At 43.1% G+C, this 18767-nt stretch overlaps 1 protein-coding gene across 1 annotated transcript; it reads left to right on the top strand.

The window, feature by feature from the left end:
- The first annotated feature begins 675 nt into the window (after nt 1-675).
- satb1a (SATB homeobox 1a) lies at nt 676-17414 on the top strand. The gene is made up of 11 exons (XM_030413115.1): nt 676-1383; nt 1651-1862; nt 1982-2158; nt 2251-2377; nt 3681-3804; nt 5012-5123; nt 5961-6496; nt 8303-8500; nt 10109-10264; nt 13438-13641; nt 14849-17414. The coding sequence occupies exons 2-11, from the start codon at nt 1664-1666 to the stop codon at nt 15704-15706; spliced, it is 2691 nt and encodes an 896-aa protein (XP_030268975.1). The 5' UTR covers nt 676-1383; nt 1651-1663; the 3' UTR covers nt 15707-17414.
- Nucleotides 17415-18767: the final 1353 nt, after the last annotated feature.

An 18767-nucleotide genomic window follows, 5' to 3' on the forward strand; every position in this document is an offset into this window, starting at 1 on the left:
CCCGCTCCAGTATTTTGCAGCATATACTATATACTATTTTAATTTAATATACTTATAGCGCTTTATAACTTATAGTTTTTACATAGTTTATTGTACTATGACACCCTGTAGTATAGTATAGTATAGAACAGTACAGTACAGTATAGTATAGAAGTATAGTAGGTGCTACATTATAGTACTTTAATGTCACTGTACCATGTGCAATAATACTGTAATATTATCATACATTATTATACACTACATCACAGCACAGTACCGTAATGGCAGCGGGTTACAGAGCTCATCCTGGCGGCGCGGAGTGAAAACTGTGATTATCCACATATAAAGGCGACAATCTTGTATAATAAAACATCAGCGTTCAAAAGTTAATATCAGTCAGGCACTTCCACCTCGTCCTGCTCCACTTTGTTACCATGGAGAGCTCCAATACCCTAAAGACAATAATAAGTGCGTGCACAGCATGCGGCAGAAAATAATAAATAGATTTATGCGCAATTGTCACATTTAATACATTTACGGAGCGCGCTAGTGAATTCATTATTACACCATATGCTAATGCAGCTGGGTCCGCGTATTTATGAGTCTGTGCGTGCGTGCGAGAGTGTGTGTGTGTGGTGGTGGGGGGGTCTCTCTCTCTCTCTCTCTCTCTCTCTCTCTCCCTCTCCTCTCTCTCTCTCTCTCACCCTCTCTCTCTCGCGTGCGCACAGGGCTTTGAAGTGAAACCAACTGCTGTCCCGGAGTCAGAGCCGGGCTGTGATATATGACAGTGAATGCGCTCCAGCAGCTCCGAGCCGTGTATTGTTCTCTCCTGAGCCTGATCCTGGTCCACAGCAGCAGCGGGTTCCGGTGTGCTCTGGATGGGAGGTCGCTCTGAACTTGCGCTGAGGCCAACCTTATCGCCACAGACAGCGGAGAGGAGAGCCAGGAGCAGGGATAAGGAACACAAAGATACTTAGAGAGTAAACATAACGTCGATGTCAGACAGATGGTCGTGAAGCCAAAGGACGCGTGCCCGACATCCAGAAGACGCGTTTCTGTTCCGCGATCAATGGAAGCGAGGATAACACATGGAGACATTCGATGTCTACAGGAACGGGCTGCTGCTGAGCTGTGATGGCAGGTCGGACACTGGAACAGGTTGGTTTCGCACCGATCAAACTTCAGCGGAACCAGACGTGGGACGATTAGCGCGCATTTAGGAGCTGACGATGAACTGAATCACTGTCGCTGACAGCGGCGCGCCTGGAGAAGACGGCAGGTGTATTATGGGAAGCTGCGCTGTGGCATCCGCTGGACTTTTACTGGAACTAGAGGGTTATCCCAGTGGCTGCATCTGGGTGAAGGTCATCCCCTACTACTGATCCGGATATCCTTCAGATCTAAGTGTGTGTGTCAAAAATGTGCTTTCTAATTTTCCTGTTAGGAAGCTGTAGATGACTGAATCAGCTTTCTTTCATACTCCAGACATGCAGATATATGTGTGCCTGTGCAAAAGTTACTTTAAACTATATGTAGCCTTATTTATACAAGTAGAAATGGTCACATCTGAGCACACAGGCAGACTAAAGAGATACTGAGAGTGTTTTTGTTTTTTTGGTTGGTTTATCTCACACAGTCTTTAATTTTTAAGTGTCTGTGTCTCTGTATCAGTGTGACGCCACAGATGGACGCCCTGTGTAATGGTGCCAAGAAACCCGAGGGCATTGATCCCGTTGTAGACCCCCGGCCCCCTCCTGCCAAGCTGGCTCGGCTGGAACAAAACGGAGCGGGACCCTCGGCCCAGGAGAGGAGCAGGCAGGGGAGTCCTGGAGCCAAGAAACCGACCACAGCGAGGCCACAGAGCAAGAACTGGCACAGCAGAGGTACAGGAGCTCACATGGGGAAGCTCAGTGTGGATTTTTCCTCTTTCTGGAAACATGATATTACAGATTAGTCGCATTTGTGTCATGCTCTGTGAGATAATGTGTGTCCGTCACCTCAGGGAGTCTGTTGCCGGTGTTCTGCGTGGTGGAGCACAAGGAGAACCTTCTGGAAAGAGAGAGGAGAGAAGAACACGCTGAGTTTGTGCTGGTCAAGAGAGACCTGCTGTTCAACCAGCTGATAGAGATGGCCCTGCTGACACTGGGCTACTCGCACAGCTCCGCAGCACAGGCCAAAGGTGCAGAACACAAATGCTCGATGAGTAAAAGAACATAAAACACGTCTGTTGTTGTCTCATATTTCTGTGCTCGTGTGTGTGTGTGTGTTCAGGTCTGATCCAGGTGGGCAAGTGGAACCCGGTGCCTCTGTCCTGTGTGACAGATGCTCCTGACGCCACAGTGGCTGATATGCTGCAGGACGTCCACCATGTTATCACCCTTAAAATACAGCTGCACAGGTAAGAAGCTCACGTCACATCTGTTACAGCCTGGTCCTTCTCCTCTTCCTGTCCGAAACACCCCCGCCACCTATCGCCTCTAACTTGTAGTGAGGAAATAAAACAACCAAAGGTCTCGGGTTGAATCAGACCCATAAAAATGTATTTCTGTGTGCAGAGAATTCTCTTATTCTACTGTGATGCCATTAGATTAAGTTTTAATGGGTGATTTTTATTTGCTTGTTGCAATGAATACGAATGAGGACTTTTAATAGTGAGAGGCATTAAAAGTTATTTCCTGTAACATATTCGAATGATGAATGATCCTTCCATTTATGTCACAGCGGACCTTCAGTTGTCAGATTCACCAACGAGAGTTCGGACAGTGCAGCATTTTAATATTACAAGATACAGAAGTAGAGAGGTTTATATCGACATACATTGTGAACTGATCAATAACATTAACATTCAGGGATCATTAACTTTATTATTTATTCCTGCGACTGCTAAGGTGAAGCAGAAAAAGTATAAATAAAGGAATAAATGCAGGAATAAATAATTAAATACATAAATAAATGAATATATAAATAAATACATGCAGAATTAAATGTATTTCTACATTTATTCATGTATGTATTTATTTATTTATTTATTTATGTACTTCTGTGTCTGTATGTTAATAAGACTGGATAAAAACACTGGCTGTTGTGGTGTGATCGGATCTGTCACCACTGTCTTGACCCGACCCGTTCACAAGTGCTCAGCCGCGCCAGTTTCTGTCCCTCGCAGTCAAAATGTAGTCTGTAAAAACCCTAATTGTGTCAAAGAACGATAGATGAGTTTATTTATTTAATTGATTAGTTTATGACGAAATTTAGCTTCCTCCCACGGCCCAGACTTTCATCCACACCCATCCAAGTGTGTGTTTCCTGCCCATCACCACTTCGTGCTGGGAGAGGCTCCATATAAGCAAGTAGCACGCTTTTTGGGATAGCTGTTCTTAAAGGGGAACTGCGCAAATTTGACTCTCGAGGGTCAGATTATGTTCTGGCACAAAAAACAGCTGGAGAACGTCCCAACGTCTGGTTAGAAGTACGGCGACACGGCTGGTGAAAACATTGGTATATTAACTTACATTATGGGACTTAAAGGAGCCAAAGTTCTTGGAGTTTAAATCATACTGAGCACTAAATGTCACGTTTGTTGATTGTGAGTTCCCTGACTTTATGGCAGCGCAGCACTAAATCACTGGACTCTCCCTTTTAACTGTAATATATCAACGTAATTCTGCCAGTCAAGTGTTTTTAATTTGCTCTTCATCCAGCTGCCCCAAACTGGAGGACTTGCCGGCCGAGCAGTGGAGTCACTCCACAGTGAGAAACGCTCTGAAGGAGCTGCTCAAAGACATGAACCAGAGCACTCTGGCCAAGGAGTGCCCGCTGTCCCAGGTATAACACACACACACACACACACACACACACACACACACACACACAGCTGACATGCAAAGAAGTTCAGACTGTCAGTGTAATGTAATTTCCTTTCCAAAGCCCTCAGCGTTCATGTGTGTTTCATCTACTTCGACACGGCGGCAGAGTGACGTGTGGTTCAGTGGTTAGACAGGAAGTCAGATGCAGAGGTAGATAAGGTGTCGGGGGCAGAGCGCGAGAGAGGAATAGATAAAGAGAGATGGTTATCTGTGAAAGAAGCGCTGCTGCCGCCCATCTTAATTCTCTCCGCTGCCAACCTGTCTGTCCGCCTGTCACTCTGCCTCACCCCTCCGTCTCACCCTCTCACTATCTGTCCATCGCTCTCACTCTTTTTTTCTCTTTTTCTGCACTCCTGACTGATTCAGCAATAACATCCATATCTGGTTTTAAGATCTCCTTCGATTCTGGTGTGTTTAATTAAGCAAATACAGACGCAACTGCAGAAATACTGTTACATTAATGATGCAGTATTTGGGGGAAGGTTCTTTATGAATATTTATAATTATAAACTTAGTCTATCTGTTATTTTGCCTGAGGGTGCGAAGGACATCTACAGTTTGATAAAGATTGCTATCTCCCTCTTCTTCAGACTCCTTCCGTCTCTGCAGATCTGATTCAAGTCAACCCTCCCTCCCCCATCTTCCCTCCCCCATCTCTCTCTCTCTCTCTCTCTCTCTCTTTCCCGCCTATCACTCCCTTTACCCACTCTGTTGTTTGCGAGAAGCAGATTAAAACAAATATGAGAAGATGAAAGGTGTAATCAGATGGAAAGATTGCAGAAGAGGACGGTCTTTGGGGAAAAACTGTGTGTGTGTGTGTGTGTGTGTGTGTGTGTTTGCCTGAGTGTGAGTGAGGCAGACAGACATAGATGCATAGTCTCTGATGACCTCTAGTGTACACACACACACACACACACACCCACACACATATACAGTATGCAGACGCACACACATGCATGAATACACATTCTGTGTGAGCGCACACGGAGCTCACACACTGACACACTCATCTGTCTTTATTATCCTATTTACCTGGGGGTCTTTTTAATAACACAGATCTGAGTTCATTAATATCAGATGTGTGAACAGCTGAGACACCCAGGCCGCCCATAGCAGGAGCTGGGAAACTGTAATGAATTTCTATTGTCTTTTCCCCTCTGTTTCAGAGTATGATATCATCTATTGTAAATAGCACTTACTATGCAAATGTCTCTGCTGCCAAATGTCACGAGTTTGGTCGATGGTACAAGCACTTCAGGAAGACCAAATGCTTCAAAGGTGAGGGATTTCAATCAAGCCGGCAAACATCCAGTGTCTGACAGTCTAACAGCATGTCCTGCCATGAACCCACATTGGAGTCTCATTCTACACAGTCCACAGTTCAACACTGACAGGAAACTGTGTAATATGTGAGACGTCAGACATCAATTAAACGACAACTTTGGAAAGTCGCTTTACAAAGAAAAAGCTTGAGAGCCGCCCCTCCTCTCTCTGTTGGATTCAGAGAGGGATGACTCAGAAGCTCAGATCTGACCTGCTGATCAAATATGAAAAAAGGATTCTGCCTATTTGCTCTCCTCAAATGTTGGTGTGTTTTCTTCAGACAGTGAAATATTAATTCAGAAGTGTTTTCCCCCAAATTGTTTCTCAAGGTGTCTCACTAACACCTGAAATTTATTCAAACATTTCCAGCTGTGAGCTGCTGCTACATCTCATTTTTGCATTGCATTATGGGAGAACAGTGTCCCTCAGCAGTGCACTCAAAAATCTGATTGTACTGACGACTGAGTGAAGCAGCAACTAACCGTCATTTTTATCATTGATTGATCTGTTGTTTATTCTATTTAATATAAAAAATAAAAACAGTGAAAATTGTCAGTCAGTGTTTTCAAATGTCTTGTTTTGAACCAAAATCTGAGAATTTTGACTTTTATTTTCTGAGATAAATAACTCAAACAGGTTAATTGATTATCAAATAGTTGACAATAGTTGATAACTAACCTCCTCATCACTGCAGCTGGAGGACTGAGTGCACTGGTACTAAATAAACTTGATAAACACTGTTTTTATTTGGTGTATTAACAATTGTTCATCTCTTTCCTGTTCCTGCACCAGAGATTGACAGCTTCTCCGACCAGTCCACACATATCACCCTCACCCAGCAGCCAATCACAAGCAGCCCAGCTGATCAGAGCTCCACCCTTCTTTTCTCTCATGCGGAAGTTCCCAACATATGTGGCCGCCCCCCGCTCGGCCTGCGCCCTCATGGGTTGGTAAGCCAACCGCTGAGCTCCCAAATGGTCAACCAGCAGCTTGTGATGGCCCAGTTTCTCAATCAGCAGTACGCTGTTAGCCGTATGCTGGCCGGTCAGGGTCTCTCACCCTCCCCACAGCAGTATCTCAACCACCCGCCTGTAGGTCGTGCTCCTGCCAAGGTCTTCTCCAAAGCCCCTGATTCCCAGGCCCCGCAGCAGACACACTGCGGCCAAGTGGGAGGCCCCACAGCCGGGCTGCAGGGCCAGACGTCAGCTGGGTCTTCTGTGGGGCCAACGGATGTGCCAATTGAGATCTACCACTGTGTGCGGGAGGAGCTGAAGAGGGCAGGCATCTCCCAAGCCATCTTTGCCCGGGTGGCCTTTAACAGGACCCAGGTATGGATCACATAGATCACAGTGACTGTGATCTGACTAAAACTGTTTGCAGGTCATTATCCTCTGGAAGCATTTTCAGGTGTTGCAGTCGGAGCAGTGTCTTCTGTGAATATGTGGTTTGATGGTTGGCACGTTGGCATGGCCTCTGCCGCAGTGCCCCCTCCCCCCACGCATGCATGTGTGTATGTGTGTGTGTTTGTGCCAGCTCTCTGCAGCACAAAGCTGGTGCCAGCGACGAAGCAGCTGCTGGGCCAACTAATCACAACCCCTTAGAGAAATGTTGTCTCCCTCTCTACCTCTTCTTCTATCTTACTATCCCTCCATCTTGCCACCTTTCACTCTCGCAGCCCTTCTATTCATTTAATCTCCGACTCTGATTGTTAATGCAACTTTTTTTTATTTTAAATCTGTGCCTTCCTCTTTCCATTGGTCTCCCTCATGTTGTATCTATATCTCACTCTGATTGCCTCTAACACTAAAACGCCACCTTATCCATGTCCATCATCTCACATCCACCACCACACCCTAAGGGATGGAGCTCAGAGGACAGGCTAAGCCCACTGTTATTATTGTTATTATTATTATTATTATTATTACAGTCATTATCATTTTCATCACAATAAGCAGAGCAAGTCATTATCCACCCCCGTGTTTTCCCCATTGCCAAGTCCAAGGTGCTACAGCGCCAGCCCAACAACTTTGGCATGATGCCAGTATGCCATATAAAAGTGAGGGGACCATTTGTCATGCAGCCTCCATCTATTCGGAGGGAGGGGTTTCATCGGGTGGATCCAAAGATGATCCATGATTTGAATAAGAAGGCCGTTTCACATCCCTCAATTTCCGTGTCGGTGTGAAATCAGATTTCTTTTCAGGGAGGAAGCCTTACAATCTGCATGTGATGTCTGAAGGCTGTCCTGCATGAACACATGCACATTAATGCTGAGCCGACTAGGAGCTGGCTCTGTATCATCTATAGCTGTGAAACACTAAACCACTTGACAAGGTCCCTCTTTGAATGAGATCCAGATTTGGGTATGAGGGGCTTTTGCAAAATTCCTTCAGGCACATGAGAAACTTTTAATTAGGATCTTTGTTTATGATTATGGGGCAAAAGGATAATCTTTTATATGGGATCTATTTTATATATGCATATATATATATATATATACACACACACACAAAATGTTTAGATGTTGACTTTTACATAAAAACAATCTTTAGAGAGAAATTTGTATCATCTTTGTATATGGCTTTAAATTGCACTCACAAGGTCCATCAAACCAATTAAATGTTGTTTTCTACTATTTTTTTTTTTGTACATCGTACAACTTGCCATCTAAAAGAATAGCTCAACATCTTGTGAAATGCACTTCTTGGCTGAGAATTACAGGGAAGATCAATCCCACTCACTTCTATGCAGTAAATATATAACTAGTACCATGAAACATTAAGCTTAACTTAGTTTAGGGACACATGCAGCTTGGCCTTATCCCAGGGCCGACCAGCACCTGAAAGCTGACATTAAATCTACAACATTACATCTACTTTGTTGATACTGAAAGGCAAAAACAACAACTTGAGCGTTTCCCCCTAGTTTCCCATCTATATGCTAAGCTAAGCTAACCTGCTGACTGATTTAAGGGTGGTGTTGATCAAAGATAACTGTGATCTTGACCTCCGCAATATTTTCACCAAAGTGAATGTTTTCTCAGAACAGTCATCTAAAACAACTAAGCTCCAGTTTTCCTGAATTAATTTGTGTATATTACCATGTGGCTGTTAATGTGTGTGTGTCTCTTCCAGGGCCTGCTGTCAGAGATTCTGCGGAAGGAGGAGGACCCCAAACACGCCTCCCAGTCTTTGCTGGTCAACCTTCGGGCCATGTACAGCTTCCTGCAGCTCCCTGAGGCGGAGAGGGAGCGCATCTACCAGGAGGAGAAGGACAGAAGTCTGACTGGATTCACCCCCAGCTGCAATAATACGCCTCCAAGACCCACACAGGTCAGCCCGCAGACAGAGCGAGGGATGAATGTTGTTTACCTCATCAGAAGTAAAATGTGGCAGATGTGCTCTGAGAGAAAGTCTTTCACATGTATTGTTTGGATGCACAGAGGCATTTAAAAGAGGATGTGATTATTAGGGATATTAGGGACTTGTTCTGAAGTCACTGACCTTTCCTCTAATAGCAGCATCATTAGTTGTCGAGACAGCAAAGAACAAACTGAAAGGAAGGACATAGATGCTACTCTCAGTATGGTTTGGATTCACTTGCTGATCTCTTAGCTGCGATCCCATCATAGGGTCAAAATTGCAATTTGACAGATACTCTTTTTTGACCAAATAGCTCCAAGTATCCATATCAGCCACAGCTGTACTTTGTGTTTAGTGCTTATTTGAAAATGTTAGAATGCTAACATGGTAAGGCGTGATGGTGAACATTTTAATTATTATACCTGTAAACGCACGTGAGGATTGTAATTGTGAGCAAGTTAGCATGTAGCCCAAACACAGCCTCAAAGAGCTGCTAGCATAGCATTAAACTCCAAGACTTGTTGTTTTATCATTTAAGAGACAGCTTTTTATTAGCATATCACAGTATTGGAACGTAGGAAAAGATTGTTTACTAACCAACACTTGCAAATAAAGATTTTGAATGATTTCTTTTACCCCACCTCGGTTTTAATTTCAGACTGTTTTAACCACCTCAAGTGATATAACCTTTCCCTAGACAGATCAATATTTAGAGGTAGCTTGCTAGCGAATGTTACATTGCTCATACCAGTAAGTGATGAGATCTTTGACAGTGAACATAGCGGACTGAGCCACCAAGAGGTTTCTGAAGAGCCACAATGAAGCTCAAAGTCGCCATCTTTGCAGTATAGACTCCGCCCAGCTCCCAGCTAATCCAAAATGGTCAGCCACAGCTAACAAGCTAGCTCTGTGTTTTTTTTATTCTCTATTTAACTTTAGGTATATTTGTCTGATTCTTTCCCTGTACTTGTGCATCTTGAGCTGTTAACCAGGAGAATTTCCCGGTTCTAATCATCTAATCAATCAAAGTAAAGTTCACCTTGTTGTTCATGTGAGTTTGATGGCGGGATCATTTGTGCTTATTGGAGTTAAATTAGGGAAATTAGGTACAGAGACCAAAATCTTTGTCTGGGGTCATCTGGGGTTTGGCTCACTTCTTCGGGCCAGCCTGCGCCCTTGATCGCTTCATCTCTTTTGTTTTTCCAGCCATTTCCTTCCAATCTGGTATCAGCTCCCCTACAGCACACTACTGACACCCTCTGTTGCCCTGGAGAGGCTGCAGACTGCCACATGTTTCCTCTAATATACACGAAGTCGCCAGCTGTTTCTCCTGCCAAGGAGGAGCTTCCTGTTTATAGAGTATCATGTTAATCGGCTCATGCTGCCCCCCCGGTTACACCTTCCCTTTATACGAACACTCATGGGTCTGCATAAAGGAGATGATCCCTCACTGGCTTCCAATCGCAGTCATTTTGCCAGACTGCAAATTGTCTTTCTTCTATATTAGATTGATTTCACTTTGCTTCGAAGGCTTGATTTTAAAATAACTTTCTTGTCTTCTTGTCCGTCTCTTTTTAGGCTCGACTGTCCCCAGTCACAGGAGACAGGTCGTTGAGGACGGACAGCTGCGTTCTCAACGTAAGCGCTTCTATCTACGAGGAGATTCAGCATGAGATGAAGAGAGCCAAGGTGTCCCAGGCTCTGTTCGCAAAGGTTGCCGCCTCCAAGAGTCAGGTACTTAATTGTTTCCTGTGCCCAAGCATTAAACACACGCACATTCAATGTTTCTCCTGCTAAATTGTTCAAATTCAGCTTCTCCGATGAATCACTTTCCTCAGTTAAAGCAGAGGTGGCTGGTGTGTGTGGAGGGAAGCCCAGATAATCAAGCAGCAGCTGTACTCTGCAGAGGACTATCATCAGTGCATCAGACTGCTATTGTGTCCCAAATTATCTCCTTAATAGTCACCATACAAAAACACGTGCACGCACACACACCACTTATCCGTGCACCCAGACGTACTGTACGAGCGCACACATGCACGTGCAATCACACAAACACACAAGCAAACAGATTCACTAATACCCACACACACACATACACACACGCAGGCATGATTTGAGTGTTTATTGTTCTCATTTTTATGGCGGCTCCATAAGCTTGTTATTGCCTTTTGTTTTGAGGATAATTTCCCTTCATGGAATGGGGGGATTTTAGCTGTCTCATTTTCTCTTCCTCTCGTGCATGCCTCCAATTTTCACTTTTCTTTCTTCCTTTCTCTCTTCCTCCCATCTCTCTACCCATCATGAAAATGTTTGGAGGTCATTCGGCGGTCATGCCAGTACAGACAGGTGGTCCAAAACCCCTGAGGATCTTTCTCTATCTCTTTGCTGGCCTCCCTTTTTACTTTACTTTCTCTATGTTCTCTTTATCTCTCTCTTTCCCTCTCTTCTGTATTACCCGGCTGTTTGGCAGGAACAACCGTGCTGGATCTCTCTGTTCTATCTGCACTGTGCATCTGGATGGCATTGTGTGCTAGACTTGGGCTACAGCCAGGTGTGTGTGTGTGTGTGTGTGTGTGTGTGTGTGTGTGTGTGTGCATATCAGCCTGCCTGCAAACGTAATCACGCTCCAGTTCATGAATCTGAAACTAGCTTGGCTTTACCCTCCTCAATCTGCCACTCACAAGTTTCTTCCCCGGTGATGCAGAAAAAAGATTTGTGCTCATGAGAAACTTTCTCCATCATCTTTTCCTTCTCCGTCAGAAGACTGAACTCCGACTTTATGTCTTGTGTTTGTATATTGAGAGCAAACAGGAGACAAATGAGAAGCTTTACAACATGAACCCAATTTGGATGACTGTAAAAAGTAAATTATTGTGAATTTAGAGTTTATAGACCTCTGCAGTTATTACCACGTATATCTAATTAAGTTCTAATTAGTCACAAAATTAAAAGGAGAGTGGGTGTATACGGGGGTGACATGAATTAACACTCATTGTATAAATTTCCATGGTGTTGCCATGGTAATGTTGATGTCAAAACGGTTCTAGTTCACACTATAGAGCAGAACATATTATATTTTGCTCATATGCTGCATAAATGTTGAAAAAAGAGGAACAAATTGAACTTGTGTTAACGATAAGAAAGCAGTTCCATTTGGAGTCAGGTAGTCTGCATCTGGAAACTTCCTCACCTGGTCCATCCAGAAAAAAGTACAAAGTTAAATCCATAGACGTGTATTTCACTGAGTGGTGCTGTTTAAATTTCCAGAAGTTGAAGGAGACATATGCTCATTTTCAGGTTGATAATTTCACTTTGTTTGCTGGAATATGTTTTCATGCTTTAATGCTCAGAGAGCACATCAGTCTTCTCATACTGTCTGAAGCTGCTGTCTCTTTAAGCCCCGCCCCCTCCTGAATACCCTGCCTGCTCTGATTGGTCTGCTCACACATGCCTGACCCTGCACCGCTTTAAAGCGAAACTCTCGCCAAAAAGCAACCAAGGCTTTATTTGGGATTGAATATGAGTCAAACCTTCGTGTAAAAGCATAATTACGACGAAAGAGGCACTTTTAGGATTTACCATAGTTTCGGTTTTGTTAATTTTGAACGGGAGAGCATGGGGCACGACACGCTAGCATCAAAATCACTATTTTTAGAACACTAAGAAGGCTCGACACAACATGAAACTTTTCTCGTAACTTCACCAGGGTCTCTACACATGAACAAGAGCATTGAGAACATTGTGTACACAGAGTTTATGAAAAAGAAGGTTTTTGAACAACTCACGTTAGTTGCTGCATCTCCTGCGCGTCGCCGTCATGGCAGCTCTCCAGTTCAAAATTAACGTGCCCAAAACCGAAAATATGGTAAATCTTAAAAGTGCCTCTTTCGTCGTAATTATGCTTTTACACAAAGGTTTGACTCATATTCAATCACAAATAAAGCCTCGGTTGCTTTTTGGCGAGAGTTTTGCTTTAACAACACCAGAGCAGCTGTGCTTGATTAATTCTTACGTGCCAAACTAGCTGCTTGGCATACATGATGTAAGTGTGTGACATTGTGACATAGTGTGATGTCACAAAGTCACAGAATTAAAGCTCTCGTTGGTGCCAAATTTAGCTTGTCTTTCAACACACAAGAGCTTTTTATATGCAAAAAAAGAAGAGAGTAATAGGTCTCCTCTTAAAATTAGAGCAAGTCGAGCCGTCAGTCACGGTGACAAGTTTAGGTTGGTTGTTGGAATAACTGGAAAGATTCATACTTCCCCTTTTAGCAGTTCAAATAAATAAGTCAGGACATAAAGACAGGACAACGTTAACACTGACATTCGAAGATATTCACAAATACCCCGATTCCCCTTGAGCCACAGTAAATCTTATACCCATCCATCCCGAGCACTGAAGCAGAAAACTTACATGGGAATTTATTAATACATCATCCCAAACATCTATTTCTGCATTTTAATCTCTTACAACATGTTGGCACATGTCAGACAGCAAAGATATATGTGTGATAGGCCAACACTGGCCAACCAGTTGATATTGCTTCTGTTAGGTATATGAAGATGAGCTTCTTTATGAAGAAATATTACCTAATTAATGAAGTAATTACCTAGATTATAATCTAAATTAGCATGGCTAATGGATGTGTCTATTACATCGTGGCAGTTGTGACAGGACATGTGGCAGCTCAGCAGCTTCTTGTTGTAAAATACAAAAGTTATTTTTCTCATGATTGTCGGATGAGGTCAGATGGAATTGAGCTTTCTGGGTCTTACAGTAGTCAAATACCTCAATACACACATAAATGTGCTAACAACTACATATAGTGTGAATAAACAATTCATCAAATGTCTTAATACTGCTGATGATGCTAACTAGGGGTGTTACCGTTCTCCTCCTGCAGGGCTGGCTGTGTGAGCTGCTGCGTTGGAAGGAGGACCCCAGTCCAGAGAACCGGACCCTGTGGGAGAACCTGTGCATGATCCGCCGGTTCCTCAGCCTGTCCCAGAACGAACGAGACGCCATCTATGAGCAGGAGAGCAACAACACGGCGGCACAGCAGCACTGCACCGACAGACTAACACTGCTCAGCAACGACAACACACTGGTGAGACCACGACAACAAGACGAACACAACACCTCTTCACACCAACAAACACGTCTTCTTTTTCCATCTAACCTTCAAGCTATTATAGAAAAGTAATTTGGACTCAAAAACAAAACACGAGCAGCAAAGGCGAGCAGATAAGTCTGTTACCCTCCAGTCAACAGCGTTTATGGCTGGAAGCTGCGCTTTTCATCAGGGCCTGAGTTGACATGTCTTCACTTTTGTAAGACACCTTGAAAGATCAAATTAAGAAATGTTGAAATCTTCTTTTAGAAGAAAGAAAATACATCTCAGTGAATCTCGGGAGTCATCACACAGATCTTGGGAATGTGCAGGGGAACAGTAATGACAGCTAAATGCCAAAAACGGCAGATAAAAGATGATAACCACTTTGAGCAGTGATCCGTGTGGCTGATAGTTATTTTATGGCTTGGTTATAGCACAGACTCGTGCAGTTAACGTGTCAAAAAATAAGTTGTGTATCTCTTTGTGAAAGCACAGAATGGTGCCGGTGGGCATTACGAGCAAGACATGAAGACTTGACATGTACTGGTTCTGGCACTGATTGGTTCTGTGGACATGAACCCTGGATGCTGCCGGTGTGAAGTTAAATGAAGGACAGAACTTTCACTGATTTCTATATTTAGAGCTCCCATGAGAAACAATTGTGAAGTAACAGCAAAGCATGTTCAGTCTTTGGTCCTCATCTGTGAGCAGTTCTGATATCAGTGAGTCAGTGTTAGTAATTCAGAGAAAGAAAAAATGAGATGCCAGCTCTCTTTAACATACAGTAATCTAAAATGAAAAGAGCTTGTTTCATCAAGCAGTGAAGTAAATCATTATATAGCCAATAAATGTACCTTTAAAAATAAAATCTGCAATAAAAAGCCAATAAAAAAAAACTAAAAATGTTCTTTTATTTGTAAGACCTATCAGCTCAAATCACACAAATACATTTCTGTCTTGGCTGACTCATCTGTTCAACATAACCCAATGGAAATGATGTTGAAAATATAAAATCCAAAAGAGTAAGTTCAGCTTTTTTACTGTACTTCTGTTCTATTTTCCTCTTATTAGTTGTTTGTTACGACAAGCCCTCAGGTCCCCTGGAGCAGGTTTTAAACAGTCTTAAAGGAGCTCTGTGAAACGTCTGTGTTGTGTTGGAAGATTTCTAAACTGATGAAGATGCCTTTTTTTCTCTCATCAGTACCAACGCAACTCCCCGCTGCCACAGCAACACCATCTCCAACCGCATCAGCCGCTGCAGCCCGAGGTACCACCTCACCCATCTGCCCTGCAACCGTGTGCCGCCTCGCCAGCTGAGGGCGAGGCTGGGGGCAACTGGGGCCACATGAGGGTACGTCTGCAGGGCAGGGGCAGCGAGAGACGGGACAGTAAGGATTGGGTCGAGGGTGGTCGAGGAGAGAGGAGCAGTTTGGGAGGGGAGTGGGCTTGTACTGGTAGGGTGTGGGACACGCATACTGAAGGCAAAGAGCAGGTGAGGGATGAAAATGTGGGTGAAGGAGGGATTAATGGGACTGTTGGAGACAGCAAAGAGAGCAGAGCAGAGGAGAAACTCACTGTGAAGTGGCCCGGCACGAGGGATGATGATGCAGATAACAAGGTCCTAGATGGAGATGAGGTCCAAGGTGAAGGCTTAAGACTGTCCAATGAAGCACTGGGAATCCTGCAGAGCTTCATCCAGGACGTGGGCCTCAACCCGGACGAGGAGGCGGTCCACACGCTGTCGGCTCAGCTGGGCCTGCCCAAGCACGTCATCCGAAGATTCTTCAACAGCCAGGACCACGAACAGCATCAGCAGGACAACCAGAGCCCGAAACCCAGTCGAGAGAAGCAGCACAGCTGTACAGAGCCGAGCCTTTCGCAGGCAGACAGAACTGTGGAGGAGCAGGAGGAGGAAGGTGATGGGAGTAGTGATACAGAAGTAGAAGACGAGGAGAAGCAAACAGGAAGTGAGGGGAGCGAGATGACTGTTTTGAAAGAATCAGATGTTGGCACACAAACCGTTCCCCCTCTGAAGGAGGAGCAGGAGAGCTTCATCTGACCAGCACATGCAGAGACAGACTGTATCGTGGATGACTCCCAGTGATTTGGTATTGGAGTCTTGTACAGCTATGTGTCCTTAAATGCTGTGGGAAGACTAAAAGATGACTTATTGTATATGTTAATACCACAGCTTAGAAGGATGCTGGTGTTTAAAACCCACAAATTACAGTAGAATCTGATATTTGAAGATTCCTACTGCACTGGAGACAGACAATAACTGTGGCTATGTGTGCAGGTTATGTCTTCAGATGTAGATATATGCGTCTGGATGAATGGGACCCCCAATGCAAATAGCCTCAGATACATATCATATTAAAAAAGAGTAAAAGTCATCAGTTGACTGATCTAAAGTTTGAGAAATGTTCATGCCAGAAATGCCTTGTAGAAAGTGGCACTGCCAAACTGTTATTATTAATGATCAATATGTCCATTGGTTTTGTTTTGACTATGTTCTTTTTAGTGTTTTGAATCAGATTTCAATCAGATTTGTTTCCTTCAGAAGTTTCACTGTTATCTCTTACATTGTTCAAGTTTGTCCGTCACATTGTATTAAATATCAAGTTTCCTGATGCTGTTTAATGAAACGATGGCTGAAATGCTGAATGATATAAATCATCTGGAATTCACGCTTTTATAAATCCTCTACATTTGTTTCTGCAGTTTTTAAAGCTGCTGTCTGGTTATTTTCTTATTGAAATCAGCATAAAGAGCTCTGAAATCCAGTGTTTGCTCAGTAAACCATGTCTCTCCTCCCTCCTGGAGCAGGGAGGACGGAGGCGATCGCTAACAGCAACTTTAATAAATCAGTGGATGACTTGGTAAATCTTTACAAGACCAGAATGTGAGTGGTCACTAAGGAACGACCTGATTAATGAACGCCAAAAGGAGTTCTTGAATAACTTTGATTCAAGCATAAAATGATGAGTTAATAGTGAGCAGACTGGGAGATGCTACATGAATGAATCATTAGGTATTGATTAGTTCAGAAATATCTTTGAATTGATACGTAGATCACTTTGTCCCCGATTATCTGTGAATCAGCTACTGTGCGGCACAAACTAGTGACGACTCATTCATGACTTTATTTGTGAACCCTTAAATAAAATGAAACATCACACGAGTGCTCTCTCATTATGTTGTGATTACCTCACCATGACTTAGCCTTGTTCTCCAGTAATTCTTCATTATCTACTTTATGGTCCTTGAATCACAGTTAGTCCGGAACAACTATCGTTCATGGATTATTTAATCTATCCTCCATCCTTTGGACTTTTAAAGTGTGTCTCCTGCAAATGAGTCAATTTTTGTTCCTTTTTCCAAACTTCCTTCACAATGTTAGTTTTTGTAGAGCTCTCATTTGCTCCTGAACACATCATAGGTTAATTACTGCAGTTCTATCAATGCATGAATCTCTAAATCTCCCAAAATATCTACTTTTGTTGTTTTGAGTGTCATGTTTAAGCATCTTGTGGTCGTCATATTGTGCTGATTTATCATTTGTTCTGTAGCAGAGACAGACAACAATGAGGAATCTTTATAAAAGTGTCCCTGAAAGTTCGTTTTGACGTTTTAAATCATCATTGTCTGTTTCACACGGAGCGTGCTGTATCTTTGAAATATAAGACTGAAGCTGTGCAGAGTGTACATAAAATGTTGAGATTAAAAGACAGCACTTTGAAATAAATAAAAAAATAAGGTTAAATCATTATGTATGTAGGAATGGTCATTACTTTATCTGTTGTGAGCGTCTGATATTCCAGTTCTGGCTGGACAGTTGACTTTTAACTAATTTAATTAGGTGCAATTTGTACAAATTAGTCTTCTCAAGGATCGGACAGCATATCACCACCACTAACCGCTAACTGTACATGCTGTTAACTAGTTAGCTCAGTTAGCCATGCAGTTAGTGGTGCCAGACTGGGAGCTTAATGAAAAACGACAAACGGGGGCTAGCCGGTTAGCATGCTAACTTGAGCGGCTATTTATCATCTTCAAACATAGACGTCTTTGATAAAACATCAAAGCTGTTATTTCTTTACATTCTGTTGATAATTTTGTTACTTTTAAAAAATGTTTTTAAATCTTACATAATGCACATTTAACTTACATTTCTTAATTTGGTTCTGTAGTAGCGACTCACAGATCTATTTCGCGATATGTTTCTTAGTAGAAAACTTTGGTTTAATGCCTCATGTGATTAAACTGGAGAGTCTTATGCTATTTCTGATTTCTGATGAATAAAAAGATGGTTGTTTTCTCCTTAAGTAGCACAATATCAGCAGATGACCTTTTTCACTTTTAAAATATCTAGTTGGGACATTTTAGCAATTTATACAATTGGATTTGGGGACATTTTATTAGATTTATCACACTTCAGAGTGTCTTTGAAACAACCAAAGACGTCCACTAAATAAGAGATGAAGCTCATTTGTCAGAGTGCTATTTTAAGACAGGCAAATGCCTGCTGTAAAAGAGCCATTAAAGGGTGAGTCAATAGTTTAAATGTCCATTGTCTGTTCTGGTGTTATATTTATTACTGATAATTATATGCGACCGTGTCGATGTGGGTGAATTGCTGCCATTGTTTCCAGCCATCAGACACACTTCCTCTGTGCTGATCACCAGGACTCTCAGTACCAGTGGATCTGTGTCTCTGTGGGATCACATGTCCTTCAGTGCCGGCGCCTGCCTCCGATTTTATTCTTCTTTCACTTCATCTGTCTCAGCTGCTTCTTCTTTCTGTATCTCTGCCCCTGACTCTCTCCTCGGGACATTTTCACGGTGCAACATTCAAGCCCCATTTGGCCAGAATAGCTTTATAGAGTAATTCAATAAAGCTATGCTCTTTTTTTGTCATCTGTTTCCATGGCGATACCTTAGTCAGGGCCAACAAAAGGCCATGAAAGCCTCATCATCAGTGATATTAGCTATAATAATGATGATAATGGCGCTCTTCAAATGCCATTTCTGTGATGATGATGGTGGTAATGGCGATGATGGTCATTATGCCTGCTTTGTGCTAACCCCCACCACTACACAAACGACCATACACACACGCG

Source organism: Sparus aurata, chromosome 3 (assembly GCF_900880675.1).
Source record: "Sparus aurata chromosome 3, fSpaAur1.1, whole genome shotgun sequence".
NCBI lineage: Eukaryota > Metazoa > Chordata > Actinopteri > Spariformes > Sparidae > Sparus > Sparus aurata.

Excerpts from the sequence above, each read along its gene's own strand:
- satb1a (XM_030413115.1), top strand. The coding sequence starts at position 1,664 with ATGGACGCCCTGTGTAATGGTGCCAAGAAACCCGAGGGCATTGATCCC. Across the intron at positions 1,863-1,981 it reads CAAGAACTGGCACAGCAGAG|GGAGTCTGTTGCCGGTGTTC; the intron begins GTACAGGAGCTC and ends CCGTCACCTCAG. Across the intron at positions 10,265-13,437 it reads TTGCCGCCTCCAAGAGTCAG|GGCTGGCTGTGTGAGCTGCT; the intron begins GTACTTAATTGT and ends CTCCTCCTGCAG.